Source organism: Schistocerca gregaria, chromosome 1 (assembly GCF_023897955.1).
Source record: "Schistocerca gregaria isolate iqSchGreg1 chromosome 1, iqSchGreg1.2, whole genome shotgun sequence".
NCBI lineage: Eukaryota > Metazoa > Arthropoda > Insecta > Orthoptera > Acrididae > Schistocerca > Schistocerca gregaria.
Window position 1 is genome coordinate 471,692,801 of NC_064920.1, and position 23,578 is coordinate 471,716,378.

At 39.7% G+C, this 23,578-nt stretch overlaps 1 protein-coding gene across 1 annotated transcript in view; it reads right to left on the minus strand.

Moving 5' to 3' along the window:
* The window catches only part of LOC126353233 (ubiquitin-like modifier-activating enzyme 5), a 101,690-nt gene that overhangs the window by 17,067 nt on the left and 61,045 nt on the right, over window positions 1-23,578 (minus strand). The window contains exon 6 of the mRNA XM_050002749.1: window positions 11,322-11,539. Within this exon, the coding sequence (XP_049858706.1) occupies window positions 11,322-11,539 (218 nt within the window). The remainder of the gene's footprint in view (window positions 1-11,321; window positions 11,540-23,578) is intronic.

The following is a 23,578-nucleotide window of genomic DNA, read 5'->3' on the forward strand; positions in this document are numbered from 1 at the left end:
TAGTTGTATCAAGTCGCACCCCTGACGAACATCTGCAGAGTTTGCGTGCCTTATTTACTGTTCTTTTGCAGGCAAGACTAACATGTAACAAAGACAAGTGCAAATTTTTTCAAACTGAGATTCAGTATTTAGGACATACGATTAACGGACAGGGTATCCACTCCTCACCATCACATCTCAGTGCAATTAGAGACTTGCCAGCACCCAGGAACTTGAAAGAACTTCAGGCAGTGTTGAGCAAGATTACATATTATATTCAGTTTATACCAAATGCAGCGCAGATTGCAGCGCCTTTGCATCGCCTTCAGCATAATTACGGTCCATTTGTTTGGTCTTCGGAATGTGATGCTGCTTTCCACAAGCTCAAATCTGCTTTGTTGAGTGGTCGCTGTTTGATTCCTTTTGATCCCTCCAAACCAGTTGTTTTAGCTGTCGATGCATCTTCTCACGGAATTGGAGCGGTTCTCTCGCACTGCATTAATTCTGCCGATCGCCCAATTGCTTTTGCGTCTAAGTTGCTCAATTCTGCCCAGCAAAACTATTCTCAAATCAAGAAAGAAGCTTTAGCTCTTTTATATGGCGTAACCAAGTTTTATGATTTTTTTGTACGGTCGCAAGTTCTATTTGTTAACTGACCGTAAGCCTTTGACATCGTCGTTCCACCCGTCACTGCCAGTCCCGGCCCCGAATTGCACAAAAGTTGCAGTGTTGGTCTTTGTTTTTGTCTAACTACAATTATGAAATCTTGTTTCGACCTATAGCCCAGCATGGCAATGCTGATGCTTTGTCTCGTCTGCCTATCGGTCCCAACAAAGTGTTTGATTCTTCTGAACTGTCCTGCATGTTTATTGAATCATAAGATAAGGAATAAGCTGATGGTTTTCCGGTGGATTTTCATCGCATTGCTTCCGCGACAGCTGCCGATGCTTCTTTGCAGATTCTTTTGCAGTATATTCGTACTCAATGGTCTTCATCTGCTACACAGATTAGAGATTCTCTTGTGAGGTGTTACTTTGCGCAACGTCACATGTCTGTACACCATGGTGTTATCTTGTTACAAACTGACAATGATCAGTCTCGTTTGGTTGTACCTCATGCGTTGCAGTCAGAAATCCTCAGATTGTTGCACGCTGGTCATTGGGGTATAGTGCAGACGAAACAATTAGTGCGACGTCACAGTACTTGGGTTGGCATTGATAAACAAATTGAGAATTTACTTGCTAACTGTCACTCTTGCACGGAGCATCAATCTGCTCCCTGCCAGTGCTTCTTTGAATGGCTGACTCCTACTGCACCTTGGCAGCGCATTCATATTGATTTTGCCGGTCCTTTCTGGGACACCCGCTGGTTGATAGTTATTGATGCCTACAGCAACTTTCCTTTTGTTGTCCCTATGTCTTCTACTACATCTGCGAGTACTGTTTGGGTTTTGATGTCAATTTTTTGCATTGAGGGCCTTCCTGAAGTTACTGTCTCCGACAATGGCCCCCAATTCATGTCCTCAGAGTGAAGCGTTCTGTGCTGCTAATGGCATTCACCATCTGACCTCAGCTCCGTTCCACCCCCAGTCGAACGGCGAGACTGAACGCTTTGTGCATACGTTTAAATCGCAGATGAGCAAGTTGCCCGCAACGTGCTCTGGACTTTCCTTACTTCCTATCGCTCTCAGCCACGTGGCGCCCGTTCCCCAGCGGAACTGCTACACAGCCGCACCCATCGGTTGTTCCTGCAGCTATTGCACCTGCCGCTGCACGCTCCCGCTGCTTCGCCTCGTTCTGGCTTGGCGCCGCATGATTAGGTGTTGATTATGCATTAGGCATGATTAGGCATTGGGAGCAGGGGCGCATTCTTCACCAGCTTGGCCGCATGTTATTTCTCATTTCTGGTCCCTCCGGCACTGTCACGCGACACTGGAACCTGATTCGTGTGTACCGCTGGTTGTTTTCCAGCAGAATTGGAGGCTTCGCAGCTTCCGCTGCATCCGCCCATGACTCCATCGACGGCACCTCCGCCGCTCGCACCTCTGCAGGCGCACTTGCTGTTGTCGCCGCTGCCAGTCCGGTAACCTGCATCGGACGGGCACCTCTCGCCACCGCCACGGCCCCACCTCCGGCCGTCATCGCTGCCGTCGTCGCCGAATTCCTCTGCGGTGCCGGAACCAAAGGGTGCTGAGGCTGCCGTTACACCACCGCCCATGGAGGTCGTTGCTCCGCCTCCTCATCTGAGCATACCCAGTAGCAGTGTGCGGCCCGGGCAGGTTTTCCATGGGGCGTTTTCCCTGGGGCATTTTCCTCGCCCTCACGCGAGCATTTTGAGGTCGCAGGTGGACAGCGTGCTGTCCGCCCCCTCAGCTGCACCGCCCCTGGGTCCCTCCACCCACCGTTGGAAGCCATACTCAACGATGGTGCTTCATTTCAGGGGGGAGGGATGTGGTATTGATAGCTAGGATGCCACAGCTAGCTGCCAGTTAAGTTGGCACTACAACAGACAACAATGACAGCGCCTTCTAGCAAGTGCTGTTCAGCTGTACAAGCACCAGTGCACATTCAGCCCATCTGATCAAGAGCAGACGGCCGGGACACCTCACTTCAGCTTCGCACCTCAGGCCAAAGTTATGTATTACTCTGGTTCTAAAGTAAAGGTGATTTTAATTCACACTGCAGTACCGAGACATTTTCACCTTTTCCTGCTCCTACCCAAGCGCCTCCTTCCAGGTGGGATACAAAACAAACAGTGATAACTACACAATTCTTGACACAGACTCAACCACAACAGTCAATCCAGCCAACAGCCAATCCAGAAAGGATTAATATCCACTGGCGGTCAGAGCTGAGAGTGTAGCGCTGATGTGTGCAAAAGGTGTGCTTGCTTGTGTGAATGAATATGTATTTTCTTTGCTGAAGATGGCTTTGGCCAAAAGCTATAACGTGTAACATCTTTATGGTGAGTAGTAATTATCCTTTTCCTAATTCTGTTAACACTAAATCACTTTTGGATACCTGCCACAGTGAATAAGATAGTTAGGTTTTAACATCCTATTAACATCTGGCCTATAGGTGATGAAGGTTACTCTGTAACACATATTATTCAGCTCTTTTATGATGTCTCAGAAGACATGTTCCAGGAATCTTATCCTTTTTTCCTTTACGTCATCTTTTTTCCCATTTACAAAGGAAATGTACTTGAGGACAATTTTGTGGAAAGGGAAGAAAAAACTGATAGAGACAAGATGGGTAATATGATATTACAGGAAGAATTTGACATAGTACTGAAAAATCTAAGTGGATATAATAATCCTGGAGTAGGACTAAGATCCTTGGGTTAACATATTATGACAAAACAAATCCACCTGATTATGCAAGATGTATGAAACAGGCAAAATACCCTCAGACTTCAAGAAGAATGTAATAATTCCATTTAGAAAGTTGATAGGATATGACAGATGTCAAAATTTCATTAGCCTAATTTTAATAAGTCATGGTTGCAAAATACTGACTACTGACATGAATTATTTACAGAAGAATGGAATGAAACAGATTTCAAGAAACATAACTTTGGGTTCTGAAGAAATGAAGGAACATGTGAGGCAATTGTGACCCTATGGTATATCTTAATAGACTGAAGAAAGGAAAACCTACATTTATAGCATTTATAGATTTAGAAAAATGTTGACAAAATTGACTAGAACATCTACTTTGAAATTCTGGAGGTAGCAGAGAATGAAAGGTTATCAACAATTTGTACAGAAAACAGATTTAGAGTCAAAGGATATGAAAGGAAAGCAGCAGTTGAGGAGGATGTCAGGCAGGGTTGTAACATATCCCTGATGTTATTAAATCTGTAAAGTAAGGAAAAGGAAACCAAGGAGAAATTTGGATTGGTTGATTTGGCATCCTGTATGACAGCTGTAATCTTCTTTCAGGAAAGACAACTTCCTCCACCAGGAGTGCTGCATGATTCTCAGTTTACAGAAAGACTATACCTCCACAGCATTTACTGTCCAGTTCTCTTATATGAGTAGGTGGCATAATTTCACTTAGCACATGATAGAGAAGATACTTTCAGTTTATTTGATGAGTACGTTTTGCAGTTGTTAAGTAAGCTTTTGCATAAATCACATTCCAGTAAACAGTGCTGAGAAGTGTTTAGTTTTATATGTGTGATATTGTTGGAAACCTATTTAGTGATAGTGGGAAAAAGAATGGATTGGTAAATGTGACACCTTGTTGTTTATCACTGACAGTATACTGTAAACCCATGTAACTGTGTTGTTGTCACTGGGTGGTGAATTCATGAACGATCGGAGAGTTACTGCACTTCTCTCACCATTACCTGTGTTACTGGTAAATTGCATAAATCTTTTCCATTCGCAAATTGCTGGCACTTGTTGAGATGGCTGCACTTACAGGAATGACTTATCACACATCCACATTATATCTTTCAAGATGGATGTGAATATGTCTGATGGAATGAGACTGATCATAGTCAATACTAGAACAGTATTCTGATGTAATGCATTGCTTGACTTACATTGAAATATCTCAAGTTCTGTAACACCTAGGTGACCTACTTCCATTGTAGAGGGATGCCACTTAAGCCCCTGGATCTCTTCAGATGTTGGGAAGACTGACACTGGTGTAAATCACTGCTTGCCCCTCATGCTGTGAAAAGTATTCCAACAGTGATAATGGAGACAATGTAACTGACATTGTCGAATACATAGTGACAGCATGTTACACCTGGAACAGGATCCTCAGTGTAGTGTAAAGTTACAACTCCAGCTGTTGAGATTTTTGACATAACAGCTCATTTAACAATTGCAAATATACAACACTTATTAAACTGAAAATAACCACAGTATACAAATGTGCGCTCAGTGAAGTTATTTTGTCTATTTAAATAACAGAATTGGACAGGAAATTCTCGGGAGGTCTAGTCTGCCTGTAAACTAAAAATAAAGCAGCACTCATGGTGGGGTTAGTTGCCTTTCCTGGAAAAACACTACAGTATGACTATGAATCAATTTTCCTTCTAGCAGTCAAGAACAATGTGCAGAGATTTATGTACATTCTGTCCACGTGTGTTTCTTGCATTAGTGTTACTAATAACTCATATCTGTGTTCCATGTAGTTTTAATGCATTTTGGAAAATAATCCCCTGGGCGTGTCCGTGAACTGTGCTGCCAATGATTCACAAGGTGTGCTGTGGAGAGTCGGCATAACTTTGTATGACACCCTGTAATTGTTTCTTGTGACAGTGGGGTAGATAGAGTGGAGGAATGCCTGGTTGGTCTTCAATTTGCAAACTGATGAAGGAGGGAAATGCATGAACATAATCTGTGGACTTACGTTCCCTCGCACCTCTACCCCACACATCTCCCCTACAAACCTCACTGTGTTACAGCGCAGAGTACAATTTATCCCTTACCATGCCTACTGCACATAAGTTTCTTATTTGTTGTTAACCCCTTCATTTACGGACAAACATTAATTTTATATGGTTAAAACAATATTTTTACTAATCTGCTAATTTTACATTCCCTGAAATGCACAAACTATTATTCCTAGAGAAAAAATGAACAGAATCTTTTTTGTAGGCAATTTAATGCAGTTTATTTTTGTACTGGGAAACATTTTTCCTACAAGGTGCAGTTTTTAAGTTATACAAAGAAACAAAGTTACCACTAAATGCTGCGTTCCCCACCCCTTTCCAATGCTCTCATTCCAGCAATCAGGAATTTTAGTCTGTTGTTCAGGTCAGTCCCTCTGAGCACGGTGCAAAAATTTGTGACTGAAATGTTGTTTCCCTAATCAATCTTTTTTGGTATTTGTCGGCTGGACTATATTCCACCAACCCACTCAACAGTTTTTTTTTTTTCCTCTCATTTTCCATTCTCCTTCCCTCCCCACCCTTAAATGTATTGACTGCACCTAGCAGCCCTATTCTGTCCCAACCACATCCCTGTAATCTCCCACAGGCAACACTATACCTTCCCCAACCCCTACATCAGTCTCCACTCCAGCCTCATCCCTATCCACATCACCCACAGAGTGTTTCTCCCATCAGGTGCAGATGTTGTACACAGTCCAGTCTCTGTGGCCACAGACAATGGTCATGCGTGTGTGAGTTGTAGTTGTGCTTGTGCTTGTGCTTGTGCTTGTGCGTGTGTGTGTGCGTGTGTGTGTGTGTGTGTGTGTGTGTGTGTGAGAGAGAGAGAGAGAGAGAGAGAGAGAGAGAGAGAGAGAGAGAGAGATATCTACTTCAGAAGAATGTCTTTTGGTTGAAAGTTGAAATGTGTAACGACTCAATCTCTCCTCTATAAAGTGAGTGGAAATCTATCCTTTTCATAATTTGTCAGTATTTCCCCTAGCTACAGACTTATTCTTGTCCTCTAATCAATCCTGCTTAGCTGTTATGGACTTTCTGGCAATCTCATGTTTAGAAGTTTGTATTGTGTTTCACCTGACTCATTTTCTGCATTTTCATATTTCTTCCTTCCATAAGTCAAATCTCTAATGATATCCAAGGATTTCTACTAGGCCTTATCTTTTTACCTAGTTTATCCTCTGTTGCCTTCACTATTTCCCCTCAACAAGCCAACCACTCATCATCTACTGTATTTATTTCCCCCCATTTTAATCAGACATTGCCTAATGCGCCATCTGAATCTCCCATAACCTCAGTTCTTTTGATTTATCCAGGTGAATCTCCTTAATTCCCTACCAATCTTTGTTCCTCTGGCATCTGCCACAGACTCAACCTGTACCAGTAGGTCTTCCTCTGATCCTATAGGGGTCTTGTAAATCACAGATTTCATATGGTCCCACAGGTATCACCTGGAGTGTTCAAGTTGGGAGAATGTGCAGGCCAAGCAATAAGGCCACCGCAATCTATCTATTGTAACCCAAATCGTTGATCTACATGATCTCAGACTAAATGTGGAAAATGAGGTGGTGGGCTATAGTGCTGGAAGAGCATGTTTTGCCTAACATGCAGTGACATACATTCCAAAAGACTATGCAGTAGACTGTCAAGAAATCACAAGTATGCAGCACCCACAAAATGCGATGGAAGAAGGTATGGATCAATCACATGTCCATTCAGGAACCCGGCCCAAATGTTCAGACAATATCGGTCAGGAAACCCGTGGTGTATATGCGGACAAAGAAAAAAAAAAAAAAATTCCTGGATTTTTCCCAGATTTCTCAGTTAAAAATACACCTTCTCCCGGGTGAAAACACACTTTTTCTGTATTAAGTGACAGTGTATTTTCCCTTGTCAATCCTTTGAATGGTTATGGTTTTATACACGGTACTTTAGAAAATGAAACTCAGGGAAAAAGACACATTTTGGAAATATCTTTGATGTGCAGCAACATGCACACTGTGTATTTTTGTATTATGAAAGTGTACATTGGAATTCCATCAAACATCGCATGTTACTTTCGGAATCATTGAAATCGAGATTGCGATATGCTTTTGTAAGCTAGTCGTAGCTCACGTCACGTGATCCCGCCAGCCGATGACAGCAGATATTCAGAGCATAGGACACGTGATGTAGTCAGCCAACAGCATCATCACTGTTAAGTAGCACGAACACACAAACAGGGAAAGTTAATTGTTTAAATTAATACACATGGTGTTGCTACAAGAAAAGCAAAGCTTTCACATATAAGATTGGTCTCTAAGGTTAATAAGCTGTAAGAGAAGCTAAGCTTTCATATGTAATGTTGATCGTTTTTGTGCATGTTACACTTTAAGATATATCTCACAAATGTGCCAGTAAAATTTTTAATAACGACATAAATGTCTGATCTTCAGGGTTCGCAATTCTAAATAGCTTGTCATCAAAGAGTTTATTTTTAAATGAGGATAAAACAGTCTGTGATTTAATAAATTCATGGTACATTCTCGCACATGGTTCAACTTATGTAAAAGGATATTTACATTGAAAGTAACGCTTTTCAAACCACCATTTGCAATATTTTCCCGCGAACTGTTAGAAATAGTTACGTTTCAGCAGTTACCAGAGAGAGCAGATAACAGGCGACACAGCACTTGTGCAGCTATCATGAAGTAGGAAGACCGTATGTATGTACGTGTAAAATATTGAATGATCATACACTATGTCATAAAAGAAACAAGACATCAGAGGTTACTCCAGGAGTATCGGAATTTCGTGAGCCATACTAAAATGCACACATTTAAAGTGCATACTTAAAGAGCACATTCCTATGTCCAGATTCCCAATGAAGTAGACCTCGACCTGATATTAAATTTTTCAATGTGATTTTCGGGATGTCAATTTTCTTGGAGCAGCGTACTGTATTATATCATGTTTGGTTCTTTATTATGGCATAATGCCATACAAGCTAGAAGATGAGAACGTGCACTTGGAATGCAGTGACCAGTTGAAACTAGCCAATACTGTGGAATTAAACATTTCATTTCAAATACATTGACTGCCTCTGCGGAAAAGTTTAATAAAAGTCAAATTTCTTTTGCAACCAGACAAAAACAACTTCATTGTTCCACAAGGCGATTAATGCTCGACTCAGAATGGTGGAAATAGAATAAAATCTGAAACTAATTACATATTTTAGCCTTCCATAATTATGTGAATGTATTTTAATTCACTTGATAGCTCCCGTCCACAGATATCCATTTTGTTTTCATGTGACATGAGAGTAAACAACGGGGAAAAAATGGTTCAAATGGCTTTGAGCACTATGGGACTTAACATCTGAGGTCATCAGTCCCCTAGAACTTAGAACTACTTAAACCTAACCAACCTAAGGACATCACACACATCCATGTCAAGGCAGGATTCGAACCTGTGACCGTAGCGGTCGCGTAGTTCGAGACTGAAGCGCCTAGAACCACTCGTCCACACTGGCTGGCAACGAGGGGGAAACAGAAAAATCACTAAATGTAAACACGGGTCACATGGAGACTACCCACTATAACTCAGACTGCTCTGCACATCAGCCCCGAATCTACGATATTTGCAAACCAGGTCAATATTAAAAAAACGACTTTTCAAACACATGTTCATCTTGTAGTGCACATCTTTCTGAAAAGTCTGAAACATAAAACATACGTGTTAGAGGAAATGTAAGACATAAGTGTGCGAAAGTGCAGTGCCATGCCTCTTCATAAAGCATTCTTCTACCGCACATCACTGTATTTCGCTCTGTGGAATGGAAATGTGTATATTTTGTAATGGATGCCATCAAACTATATTCAGAATAGTGGAAATTGAAATGTCCTGCTCTCAGTTGGCTGGTTTGACAGCGTGCCTCTCTCTCTCTCTTTTTTTTTTTTTTTTTTTTTTTTTAAAAAGAAATCTTGCAATTAATAGCAGATGGGATTATTTGTAATCGGGAGAACAAGAACACTTAAGAAAATTTGCACTCTTTATAGCCTATTAGTTAATAACTTGCTATTTTGCGTCATAAAATTAAATACAGGATACATAAAATCAATAAAGACAAGAGACAAGCAAGAAAGTACACATTTCTTCAATCCTTAGCTCCTAGCATTTTTTCTCTCTAATCTTGTCACAGCTTTACATGGTGTGCTTACCTTTCCGCGAAAGAATCTGTCACCTCATCAAAGACCGTCAAACGTTTTGCTATATGAAAAATCGAAATGTCATTATCTAATACTGAAAAAGCTGTTAACAGAAATAATGCCCAAGACTGGTATGGTTTCTCGATCTGATTACGTCTATTTTGTCACTGTCTGCTGAATAAAACAAGTTAGTAACACCCTGTATATTTATTTTCAAATGAAAATGTCAATTAAAAAATACTTAATCATAATTTTTAATAAAACAACTCAACTGCCTTTACCTTTAAGCAGAACACACCAAACAGTTCCATAATTCACATTCTATCAACTTCCTATATTTCTGGCACTCATCATCGCATCCTCTGTCATTGCATGGAGTACAGCCTCTTCAACCTCATGTGTACATCAGAACTATGCAACACCACAGTCAGCCCTACTGGCAGTTAATGTAACCATGTCTGTGGCCTGCTGGTACACCGTAGCACAGAGGAGGAGGAGGAGGAGGAGGAGGAGGAGGAGATTAGTGTTTAGTGTCCCATCGACAATGAGGTCATTAGAGACGGAACACAAGCTCGGTTTACGGAAGGATGGGGAAGGAAAACTGCCGTGCCCTTTGAAAGGAACCATCCTGGCAGTTGCCTGAAACAATTTAGAGAAATCGAGGAAAACCTAAATCAGGATGGCTGGAGACAGATTTGAACCGTCATCCTCCCAAATGTGAGTCCAGTATGCTAACCACTGCACCACCTCGCTAGGTCGTAGCACAGAGGGAATGCAAGATGGCAGGGGTTGTGGAAAATGCTCTGCATACAACTGACAAGTTTTGCCATACAATAAGATCATGGCAATGTATTCCACCAATGTGAAGTTCACCATGGTCAATAGCATCACACTAAAAATGAAATTTATGTACAGCTTGCATTCTGTACTGTAGTGAATGATTGCTACTGTCCAAGAATACAGTATGAACAAAAACCACAAGCACAATAGTAGGTACAGACCTCTCTGGGCAGATCACAAACTCAACAGAATTGCATGTAAACAAACCTGTAGTGGGCGTGGGACATCTGGTGATTGGTGAATGATGTAATTATTACCCTAGTCAGTGGCACTGAAAATGCAGGTGATTTGAATATGTGTTGTGGTATTTTAAGTTTAGGGGGAAAATGGTATGTTTCCAGACATAAGTTCTTATGTAAAACTTAACCTCCTTGGTGCCCACCACGTGACCTCGATGTCTGGGAAGGGAATTTAGTAACACCCTGTATATTTATTTTCAAATGAAACTGATAATTAAAAAATACTTAATCATAATTTTTAATAAAACAACTTTTTTGCTTTTAATTACAAATCGCATAAAAAAATGACTATTCACAATAAATTAAACTTTGGTATAAAAGTGCAGCAAATCATCAAACAGTAGATAAAATACTTCTTTTACACACACACACACACACACACACACACACACACACACACACACACACAAACAAACAAACAAAACACAACACAACACAACACAACACACGCTGAATAGGTGTCTGATAAAGCTAGCTTCTTTATGGTGGTATGAAGGTACACTTGCATTTTCCCCTCTTCTCTTTACTGACTTCTCTATAGCTTTTAATTCTTTGTTTACCATTTCCCAAGAATTTATGATTAAAATCCATAATTCAACTGTTTCATGCTAATGATCTGGTAATTTTCTCAATTAAGTTTGTGTATAAAAACATACTGAATAGAGCTTACCCCATTCGTTATCTTCATGTACAACATTTTCCTGTGAATGCTTTTCTATGCATTCCTCAGCATTTGCTGTTTGAGGCTTTGCAGCTTCTTCTTGCTGTCTTTTCCTACAAAAATTATCTTCACATGATGGGTTAGGGCGCAGTTTCATTACTGGAAAGAAATCCTGTAGAGCACTGTATCCTAAGTAGTACGTTACTTGACCAAAACCTAAAAGATACCTGAAAGCAAGGGAAAGGTTTTAAGATTTATGATGTAGTATTCTTCTGAAAAGCTCATAATCGACAGATTAAAAAATCTAGTAATGTAAGTAAGCATGAATACTCAAGTATATTATTTTATTTGTTTCACATGTAGAAAAAGTGACTTATTTGAAAGCTATTCCTTTCGCTATCCAAGTTAAGACAGTGAACTGCTGCAACAGTCAATTTCTGAGAATGACATTTCAAGAACAGGAGGTCTTTAAAGGTTTCAGCAAGGCATGGGTTAACTTCTAGTCGCTTGCGGGCCTGATTCACATACTTAAGTTATTGCGCCTCATCACATGATGCAACAGCAGTGCTTTGAGTGGCGAAAGTCAAAATTATAGTGTCCATGACGGTAACGTTTATCAGGTAATGGGCTGATATAAGTGGTACCCCTTTTCCACATACCACTTCAACAAACATGTGTAAAAACATGTGTTTTTGAGAGTACATTCATTTTATGTTCATCCCATCTTTAGATGTTTGCAATTATTTACATGTCATGAATACTGTTTCCTTACTTTGAGATTTTACAATAGCTATCTTAAAAACTTCCACTGCAAAATTCAGCAATGTCATTAGTAAAGAAACAATATTCAGAGGATACAAATAAATATAAACATCTGTAAATGGCCTAGCAGGAGGCATCTTCAAATGTCATCACAGAAACATAAACTCTTATAAAAACAACTGGTTGCAGATAATTTATTATAAATTTCCTTCAATTTCAGCAGCTGCAGTGCTCTAAAACATCAAAGCAGGCAAGAACTATTTACTAATGCCCAATATGTATTGGTAACAGGAAGTATTTTGTTTGGTATTAACATAGTTTGACAATATTTCCAGTATTGACAACACAACACTCTCCATAAGATTATTGTTATATTGACGAGTGACGTCCCTAAAAGTCACATTTCCACTACAGCAGATGATAGGCATGAATCGTACATTCATAACACTGCACAAAATGGACAAAACTGCTCACAAGCATGAAACCAGAGCTCACTAAAACTTTTAGTCTGTACAGCTAATAAGAAAGCAGTATTCTTGTGGTGTGATCATAGGACTCCTAACACATAAGTTCAAAAGTATATTACCTGTGTTGTTTATGGATAATGTAAATCAGCACTAAACTTTCCAACATGCCATCAGAATAAATTATACCTATAATATGCCTCTTCAAGAGAAGATGAATATTATCATAGACAGAAACTGCCAAAATTAAACACAAATCTACAAGACAGCTAAATGTCTCTCCCCCATAAATTTCTTCCATGGACCAGACTGAAACCAAATGCAGGCCAGATGCAGCCTGTGGGCCATCGGTTGTCCACCAAAAGATCATAATGGCAACAGTCAGCCACCCAACATGAGACTGTATGTCAGGGAAAAAATCAAATTATTCACTCTTTAGACGCTGCACACGAAATGAACAAAAATATATAAAAAGCTGCATATTACTGTAATTTTCCAAAAATTCCAACATTTTCTACACACCATGCAACTCAAATTATGGTACAAATGTCACCAGCATTCCTTTTACCCTTGAAGCTATAAATCCAAGGCATCAGAGTTAATTTTTGATGGAAATTGTGTCAGGTGGCATTACAAGTAATACTCACAATTTTGTAATGCCTGTAGACAAAAGAGGTTAGACTATTGTACAAAAGGCAGAGATTGTGTATTGTTCCCAGAAATCAAGTGTTCCTGTGACACTTAAGCACCTAGTATGCTCAGAACAATATGTTATATTGTCAATAGCAACGTAGTGGGCCTGCTTAGGAGAGTAAGTGGCTAAAGAGTATATGGGGATATCAGCTCAGGGTAAGAGATATGATGCAAAAATAAGTACTGAAAATTGGGTGACAGAGAGAAAGTCAGTGTTTCACTAGACGTTTTTTAATGAAATATTCTTTCACATCAACAAACAAAGTTTTTAGTAGTGCACATGAAATAAATGTATCTGGGAAAAGTGAGTGTGATTTTGTGTATGTGTATGCTTGTGCACGCGTGTTGGTTTTTCTCTACAGCCACTATATGCACAGTACTGCAAAACCAATTTTCCCCCAGTCATGAGAACGTGTCTACCACTATGAGCATATTGGTTTGTGCAGGGTGCAACGTGGCCATGACCTGTCAATGTTGAGTTTCATTTCCTTTGAGAAAGAATTGGCCTTCGTATAATTTTAAACAGTGTTTCAGAACATCATGGAGGAGGCTTAATATAAAAGCCCCAAAATCTGTACAACAGGAAACCACAAAAATGCATTTTAACTCGGGTCAATCTTAGTAAACTTATACTGTAAAATTTCGGAAGATTTGGCGACAAGGTACAAATGTGACTACAATAATCTGTGCTGCAAAATGGTGAACATGTGGAACATGTTTTCCATTCCGGGTCTATCGATGCTACAGCCATTACTTTGATATGAATTCTGCACCAATATTTACCAAAACAAATGTGTAATAACCAGAACCAAGTGACTTTATGTCCTATGTATAATTTCACAATTAATACTGTTGACAATCTAAACACCTACATTTGGAGGTGTATTAAACTGAGTGTACAAAGACATAAGTAGGAGAGCACAGAATGTACTTATTTGCCATACCACCATCATTATGGAACTGATCAGTATATGGTCACAGAAAAATAACAGCTGAGATGAAGTATATTAAGAAACCCTGTTGGTTATTAAAATTGCAACATTATGAAGGATAGTAAATAAATATTTTTTTTGTTTATTGTGTGTATACAATACAGCAGGAAGAATACATTATTAAATTTGCAGATGATTGGTTGCATACAGATTGTGATGTGTACTAAAAAGAGCTGATACTCTGGTTGGTTGGTTGGTTGGTTGGTTGGTTCGTTGCATGTTCCATAGATCTGAACAATTTAGTGTTTTTTTACTGGCTATCAGTTTGTAAGCAGAAATTCTTCAAGGGAAAAAAAGAAGTTGACCAGTAGAAATGATTTTAAATTAGATTTAAAACGTGCTTCACTTCTTCTCAGACATTTTATGTTATTGGGCAATTGATCAAATACTTCTGTTGCTGCAAATTGAACTCCTTTCTGAGCCACTGACAGGTCATTTTTTCCCTCTAGTGTTGAAGGTATTTACATCGCTGTTTGTCTCAAATTGTGATGGATTATTTACGATGAATTTCATCAGCAAACGTGTGTTGTGACAGTGCAGTTAAAATGCCTAGCTCATTGAAGACGTATCTATATGACATCCATGAGTGAACACCACATATAATTACTGCTCACTTTTGTGCAATCAATACTTACTCTCTTGGAGATGAGTTAGCGCTCAAAATCATTTCGTATGTCATTATTGAGAGGAAATATGCCAGAAGGTTATGTTTGTTTCCAAGACTAGCAATTATATGAAGAGCAAAAGTAGCTAAACTTAATTGTTTGAAAAGCTCAGCAATATGCTTCTTCCAGTTCAAGTTTTCATCAATATGTAACCCAAAAATTTGGAGCATTCTACACTATTTACTGACTCCTGCTCATGTTTTCCATCAATTGTTGTTATGAGTCTATTTATTGTACAGAAATGAATGTAGTGTGTTTTTTCAAAATTTAAGGAGAGTCCATTTTTAGATGGCCGCTTAATAATTCTTTGGAAAATGTTTACCAGCTCTTCTGTTGCTTTGTCTCTAATAGAATTCATTATAAAACTAGCATAATTTGCAAAAAGTACCAAGTTTGCATGTTGAATGTTAATTCTCTCTAATAGAATTCATTATAAAACTAGCATAATCTGCAAAAAGTACCAAGTTTGCATGTTGAATTTTAACTGGATGAACCCTGTAGGACTTCCTTTGTTATTTTTTGTTCCCCCCAGTCACTAAAATATTCTACCTTTCCAACATCGTCTAAATTATTCAGCACAACCTTTTGCATTCTGTTTGTTGAGTATGATTCAGACCAACTGTGTGAAAAGCCATCAATTCCATAAGACTTGAGTTTTTTTCTAAGAGAGTATTATGATCTACACAATCAAAAGCCTTGGAAAGATCATAAAATATATGAACTAGCAATATGTTAGTATTTAAGGCTTGTACTGTGTGACGAGTGAAAATACACATAGCATTCTAAGTAAAGCAATCCTTCTGGAATCCAAATTGTGATATCCTATGTAAATTGTTTCCATTTAATTGCCTGACTACTCTGGAGTACATTAATTTTTTGAATATTTTGGAAAAAGGTATCAGGAATGAAATTAAATGATAATTGCTTAAGTCTGTCTTGTCACCCTTTTTAGGAAGAGGTTTAATAATTGCACGTCTTAAGCTGTCTGGAAAAATTCCCTGTGCCAGTGATGCATTGCACATACCACTAACAACATTGAAACTTCCTGGCAGATTAAAACTGTGTACCGGACTGAGACTCGAACTCGGGATTTTTGCCTTTCGCAGGCAAGTGCTCTACCAACTGAGCTACCCAAGCAAGACTCACACCCCGTCCTCATAGATTTACTTCCGCCAGTACCTCATCTCATACCTTCCAAACTTTACAGAAGCTCTCCTGCGAACTAGCAAGTTTCGCAGGAGAGCTCCTGTAAAGTTTGTAAGGTAGGTGACGAGGTACTGGCGGAAGTAAAGTTGTGAGGACGGGGCGTGAGTCATACTTGGGTAGCTCAGTTGGTAGAGCACTTGCCCGTGAAAGGCAAAGGTGCTGAGTTCGAGTCTCGGTCCGGCACACAATTTTAATCTGCCAGGAAGTTTCATATCAACGCACACTCCACTGCAGAGTGAAAATCTTATTCTACTAACAACTTTTCTGAATTCTGTTTGAATTTCCATTAACATCACATGAGCTTTTGTTTTTTGAGTTTCTGTAATTGTATTAATTTCAGCGAAGAATTTAGTGCTACTTGTAGTTACTTAAAGTTTTGTGGAATGTCATTTTTAATATATTCTGTTGTTTCTTCAACAGAATCATTTAATCCTATATTCCCTGCTATGTTTAGAAAGTGATTGTTAAAAGTACTTGCAACTTATGAGTTATCAGTCACAGTACTGTCATTTAGTTTAATTGTTACGGAATACAGAGATTGTCAAATAGATGACAGGACAACCAGTCAGTTTGCAATTATTATTTTTTTTTATCTGCATTATTTAGAAATGTTATCAATCAGTGTACTACTATTTTGACATTATTATGAAAAGGATGGCTTGCTACTCATCATATAGCGGAGATGTTGACTCACAAATAGCACAACAAAAATACTGTCACATAAGTAAGCTTTCAGACACACACAAGCAAAAAGCAAACATGACCACAGTCTCTGGCTGCCAGAGACAAAGTTCATGCATGTGTATGTGTATGTTTTGTCTAATTTGGATGAAGGCCTTTTTGTCAAAACCTTACTTGTTTGACAGTTTTTTGTTGTTGTTGTGCCTATCTGTGACGTAACATCTCCACTACATGATGAGTAGCAATTTATACTTTTCATAATATTGTCATTATTTCATTGTTTGTACTAATATTATACTGCACATGAGTTCGAAAACTACCTACCTACTTCAGCTGAAACACCCAAATAATAATTCTAGTTCATTTTTCCTGTCCGTATCTTTTAATAAATCTCCACTGAAATCTCCACAAACTTCTAACTGCTTTTCTCATCTGACAGGTAGCTCAATAATGCATCAACATTTCTCATAAATAGCTGCAAGTTTCCTACAGGGGATCTGTAGATGAGCAGATGCTTCTAGGTTCTGATCAACACAAAAATTATTTGTTCCAATATTTTTGACTGTGTGTCCAATTTTTACATATGTTGCAACTCCTCCTTTTTCCATAAAAATGATGCTTGCCTTCAAACCCTGATGTCTAAATTCTCCATCAACATGGTTGCATCAAGTTCAGAGAGGCACAGAACATCAATAACTTCAGAATTTTCCACATTTTACAGGAATACAGTAATCTTATCTATTTTGTTTTTCACTCTCTAATGTTCTGATGAAACATATTAATTTTATTTTTCCGGAAACTGTTACACATATTAAGGTCCTGTACTGCTATAATTTCATTCAATACTCTCTATCTGTAACCTGACACTATCATAAAAAATATGCCTCTTTGATTGTAGTAATCACAGGTATTTGGTCTTGTTTGCTTGTGACTCCCTTATACTTTCTGCAAGGTGCTCAGGTAATCTTTCCTTCCCCCTCCTATTTGGGTGCAGCCCATGTTTTAGAGCATCCCCATCTCCTAACCACAGCAACAGGCACAGAACAGATAAGATACTTTGTTTCAGTCAAAAGTAATTAACTTAGATCTTTCTTCACACAGCTGACGGCTGTGTTAACTCAGGACTGGTGACGTTGATGCAAAACCTCCACAAACCATGCGAGTGTGTGCTGTTTCTGCTCCAGCTCACCTTTAATGCTATATTGTAAGTTTCTAGTCATGCAGTACCCTCAACATCAAAATCTAAAGCCCCTATGTATTGTGTCTCCTGGCTAAGCTACAACTAGCATTTCCTGTAGCAGTTTGTCTACATCTTTCCTGTGTCTGCTCCCAAGTAGCAAGATTCTCTTCTTTGTACGTGACTTTTTACTGACCTAGCCTTAATGTCATTCTTGCAAGTCTGCTGCACCCTATTAAGCTTAAAAACTGTTGTGGTTCTTCCCCCACTTCAGGTGAGGAGTCAAACTGATTGTTAGCTGGAATTTGAAACGTAATTTCTGATGTTTTCTCCTTTTGTCTATTACTTGTCACCTTCTCCCAGCTCCCATGGTCTATTTCCCCCCTTCACCCTATCTAATTAAAAATATGCTATTTCTAATTATGCCTAGAGGGCACATATCTTTCTTCCTTGTTCCATGATTTTCTTGTCTCAACTATATAATGTACAACTCCATGGAAGGGCCTCATCTGACATTTTGCCAGTGAAACACCAACCCAGAGTCCACACGTTTCTCCCATAACAATTAACCTAAGGCAGCATTCACATTTGTCATGCATGATCTACTCTTACAGTAAACTAAAAAGCACTATAAACTTAAATTGTAGTAAAGTAATAATCAGTAAAAACTTATATTTTGGTGAGCTTTGGAGCTACTTCTAGGTGTCGGGCAGAAATAGAGTAACATGTTCAAAGTTTGTTGAACATAAGTAGTACCAGACATGAAGTGAATGAAAACTATAGAAGCACAATATTTTCTAACACTGTCAAATGGATGCTATCAGGAAATTATTTAAAACACTGTAATGGATCCATGAAAACATGTAACAATTATCCAGCAAGCAGAAGTTAACACTTGGTTGTAAACACAGCATCAATTTTCATTTTATGTAGATTTTAGTTAATGGAAGAAACGAAGTGAAAAAAGCGTGGTATTTCTAACAACAGTATTAAACTGACACAAGTTGGAAATTGTGGAGAGCACCGCACTGTATTAAACAAAAAAAAAAAAAAAAAAAAAAAAAACTCATAACACTATGCCATTGCTGTCAACAGCCACCTGCTGGTGGCAACAATACCTCAAACTCGAATGGCCATCAAGTTTAACCGAGTCTGGGTAAGAGATACATGTATGTCATCCCATGGCACTTCATCTCTGTGGCAGAGTTCATTGTAGTGGCGGGCAAGTGGTGGCGAGAGGAGGGAGGTGTGTCAACAGTGGTGTATCCAACAACAGTAGTTGGCAAAGGAGAGGCACTGCATTATATCTTGAGATGAGTCCCAGTTCTGTGTGCAGTATCATGCGGAAGGTGTCAGTGTGCAGAGGCTCCAAGGAGAATTGTCAGACTGCATTAGCTGTCACACAGGCCCAACATTTTGTGTGATGGCACCATTGGGAACATAGCACAGTTACCTCTGGTTTGCACAGCTGGTAATCTGGACAGCAGACATTACATTTCTGATGTGTTAAGGTTAGTGACTGTGCCCTATCTTTGAGGTGTCCATGATATCAGCTTTCAATGAGATAACACAAAACGGCACATTGCCTGTGCTACTTTGAATTACATCAATACAGAGGATATCTGACTCTTGCCCTGATCAGCTTCTTTTCTAAATCTCTCACCAGTTGAAAGCAGATGGTCATGGGTTGCCAAGAAATTACAATGCCACCACTCGCTAGCCGCTAGGATGAACTATGGCATAGAGATGAAGTAGCATGGTGTGTGAGATGCCTGTATGGTCCTGCATGGTCAAGTGAATAATGTCTGTCCTCTTGGTACACAAAATTCTGCCTCAGCTTCAACTTCTTCACTATCTTCTTTTGCAGTACTGATCATTTTTATGAACTCTAAGATCACATTCAGACTAATTCAGCTTTTACTCGAGATATCTTTCTGAGCATGTCTGAAAGATCTACAGTATTAGTTTTGGGCAGTATGTAGTACATAATAATTATGGAGTTGGTTAATTTGAAATTCTAACTTTGCTGCTTAAGAATTGACCACATTTCCTGTTTCAGAGAGAGTGTTCTCAATATGAATAAATTTGTTATAACACATAAAGCTTTCCTAAGTTGAAATGAAGTCCTTGCAATGCTTCAAACCTGCTCTCTGTTTGGGTAGTAAAACAATGACATTAACAGACAATGCAGATAGTATTAATAAGTATTTGGCAATGTGGGTTGGGCATAGCTGTCTTGTTTCTAGGACTTCTTGCACCTTCATTCACTTGTCAACTGAGACTGGGTGCTGCACATGGGATGTCAAAGGTACAAGAGTATTCTTTTCTAAGGTCTATAATTTTGCCTCTCATATCTGCACCATTATCATTGGGATTTTATCACACATATCTTGCAAATCAGTGTTGCATGATCATATAAAAATGTAGTACAATGTAATTAGCTCCTGACCACTGGCATCTGTGATACCAAAAAAGCACAAAAATGTTCCTTTACTTTAATTTTTTCTGTGTAGGGGTAAAGAAACACGAATCTAACAATTACTGAAACCTGTTCTGTGTGTGCGAAGCCAGAAGCGCGGCTTAAAACAATAGAAAAGTATTTTGACTATTTTAAGTTAAAAGTAATAGTTCTTTCATTCTTTACCCCAACAACTAAGCAATTTCATTTTGGAATTTGTGAGCAAGATAATGAGTCGTCTGAGACTGAGCATTTTGGATGCAAGCGATGTGATCTTTTCCCATTGTTTATATGTGAAATACAATAAATAATACAGTAGCTTTGTACTATAAATTAGTAATTAGCTTAATGCTAAATTACCTATTTCTTCTGTGTTCTGGTGACCCATGTTGTGAATGCATCATACAATATGGAATGAGTTAGTTTTACAAATTTTGTTGTTGTTACGTAAATTTGTGGCCACTCCTTCCATTCACCTCCATTTGTGGTAGCAGATGCCATGCTGCGCTGACCCGCGATCAGCAAAGCTCCTGCTGATCAACATACCACCGCATCTCCTCAGTATCCTCGTTGGTCATTTCTGCCGCAGGTAGACCTTCGACTGCCATGCTTTCTGGGAGTCATGAATGCTGAAGCATCACTCAATCAGTCTCTGCTCTCATTTCAAGTAGGTAACATTTCCCGGCCATGCTATTGCAACTCATTCCATGCAATGCTATGTGGCTCACACGATTAGCTGCTGCATCTCGCCAGAGTTTGTGCTAGCAGCAAGATTTCACACCCACGTCCTGTTCCGTGTTGCCTGCTGTTCACCTAATGAGAGAAAGACCTATGTACAGGCTTCACTCCAGCAAAAGCCCTGTGTTATGTTCCCCATCTAAGCAATTGTCTTCTTGCACCACCAGATGAGGTCATACAAAATACTGTAAACTGTGTAATAGTTCACCCTCTTCAAAGACTCTGTCACGAGCGAGGACCCCACTTGCTTACGAGTTTGTAACTCATTAAATTTTGCTGTAGTACTTAATTTTTAGAAATAAATGCCTAAAAACAAGCTCAGGTGTTTCTTTCAGTACACTTCATTATTCTTTGTTTGTCCTTATTGATTAGGATGCCTCTATAGACATGTAGATGTAGATGTAGATGTAGATGTTTGCTTTTATGAGCATTGAGGGAAACCCTTAAATTGTTCCTTCACTGGTGACCCCATCTAAACCAAAGTGCCAAGTCTCACTACCAGACCACACTGGTTCTTCTTTTTTATTATTCCAACTGACACACCTCACATGGATGCAAATTCAGTTTCCGTTAGGTTGGCTGGACTTACCCCACTCACCACCTGCCTCCTCCCACACCGTCCTCTACTCATAGCACCCAACCTAGTTACACACTGTCACTCCCTCCCCACACCCTTCCATGCAAGCCCTCCCAATGTGCACACCGCTATGCGCCTCCCACACCCTGCGCTCATCTCACAGCACCACTCCTCACCCATCCTCGCTGCTCACGAAGTGGGTGCCGTGCACTATCAAATGCTCTGGTACCGCACACTTTGACAATTCACAGTTTTACTGTGCAGTGTACTGAACCCTCCTTCCCTCGGCAACAAACAGTGGAGATTGTATTGCTTCATCCACAGTGAGCGTGTTCTGCTTACCTTCTTCTCCACAACATTGTTTGCCAGTACCACACTACATGATGCAACACACTGCTAATTCACAATGTTGCTGCCCACTCCTGCAGTGGTCATGCCCAATGGGCTCTACAACCAGCAGCCTCCCATACCCCTCTCACCCCAGCACCTACAAGCACTTCGGAGGTGTCAGAACATCGCACACAACTGTCAGCACTACAGAACCACTTGACTCAGCTGACCAACAGTGCAATGTGACCAGCACAAGCCATCTCTGCAGACACTCCCCTCAGTCATGTGGCTGTCCACTTGCTCCCCTTCAACTTGTGAAACCCATGCTTGTGGGGTACTTCTATTGCAGCAGTTTTTGCAGGGTGCTCTACAATAAGTGATGCAATGAAATTCAGAATGGTTGTCAGTCACCTCAACCTCACTACCACTACCCAAGTCCAAGATATTATTTCACATCCACCTCCTTCCAGCAGTGACAGTAAACTAAAAGAGTGCATCATACCCAGTTTTGCACTGTCAGAGTTGCAAAGGGCAAATGATTTGTTATCATCCGAGGGTGTGGGAGAGAAGTGGTGGTGCGTAGCAAGGGTGGGCACTGTGAGTGGTGGATGGTGTGGGGGAGGTAAGTGGTGAGAGTGGGTGAGAGTGGGATGCATCCAGCTGACCTAACGGAAACTGAATTTGAGACCATGCGAAATGTGCCATTTGTGGTGACATGTGCCATTCCCTGTTGCTACATCACATCCAAACCACACATCTTCCGCAAAGGCCTGCTCCTAAATTGTTGGCTCGTGCACCTCCCTGCCCCCATACAGGCTGCTCTGGCCTCACATGCTCCCTTATCATTACAGGGCGTATATGGGGACAGGGAAAAAAAATCCCAGATTTCCTGGTTAAAAGTACACTTTCTCCCAGGTGAAAATACACATTTTCCCTATTTAAGTGACAGTAAACTTTCCCTCAGAACAGTAAAACTTATCAATCTTTTGAATGGTTTAGTTTTAATAGACTGACATAGAGCTTCCAGGCACTTAAGAAAGCGAACACACCCCAGAAAAAAAAAAAGAAAAAAAATGTGTGTTATGGAACGTGCTTTGATGTGCAGCAACATGTATGCTGCCTACTTTCGTATTACTGAAGTATATATTCAAGTTCCACCAATCACAGCACGTTAGTGAAATTGAGATTGCGATGCTTTTGTAAGCCAGTCATAGCTCGTGTCACGTGATCTCGCCAGGCGATGACAGCAGATCTTCAGAGCATAGGACACGTGATGTAGTCAGCCAATAGCAACATCACTGTTAGAAAGCATAAACATAAAAATAGGAAAAATTAATGGTTTAAATTAATGTACGTCGTGTAGCTACAAGAAAAGCTAAGCTTTCACGTATAGTATTTGTCTTTTTTGAGTGTGTTACACTTTAAGATACATCATGCAAATGTGCCAGCAAAATTTTAAATAATGGCGTAAATGTCTGGTCTTCAAAGTGTTAAGCTTTAAATGAGACTCAAAATCTCTGTCA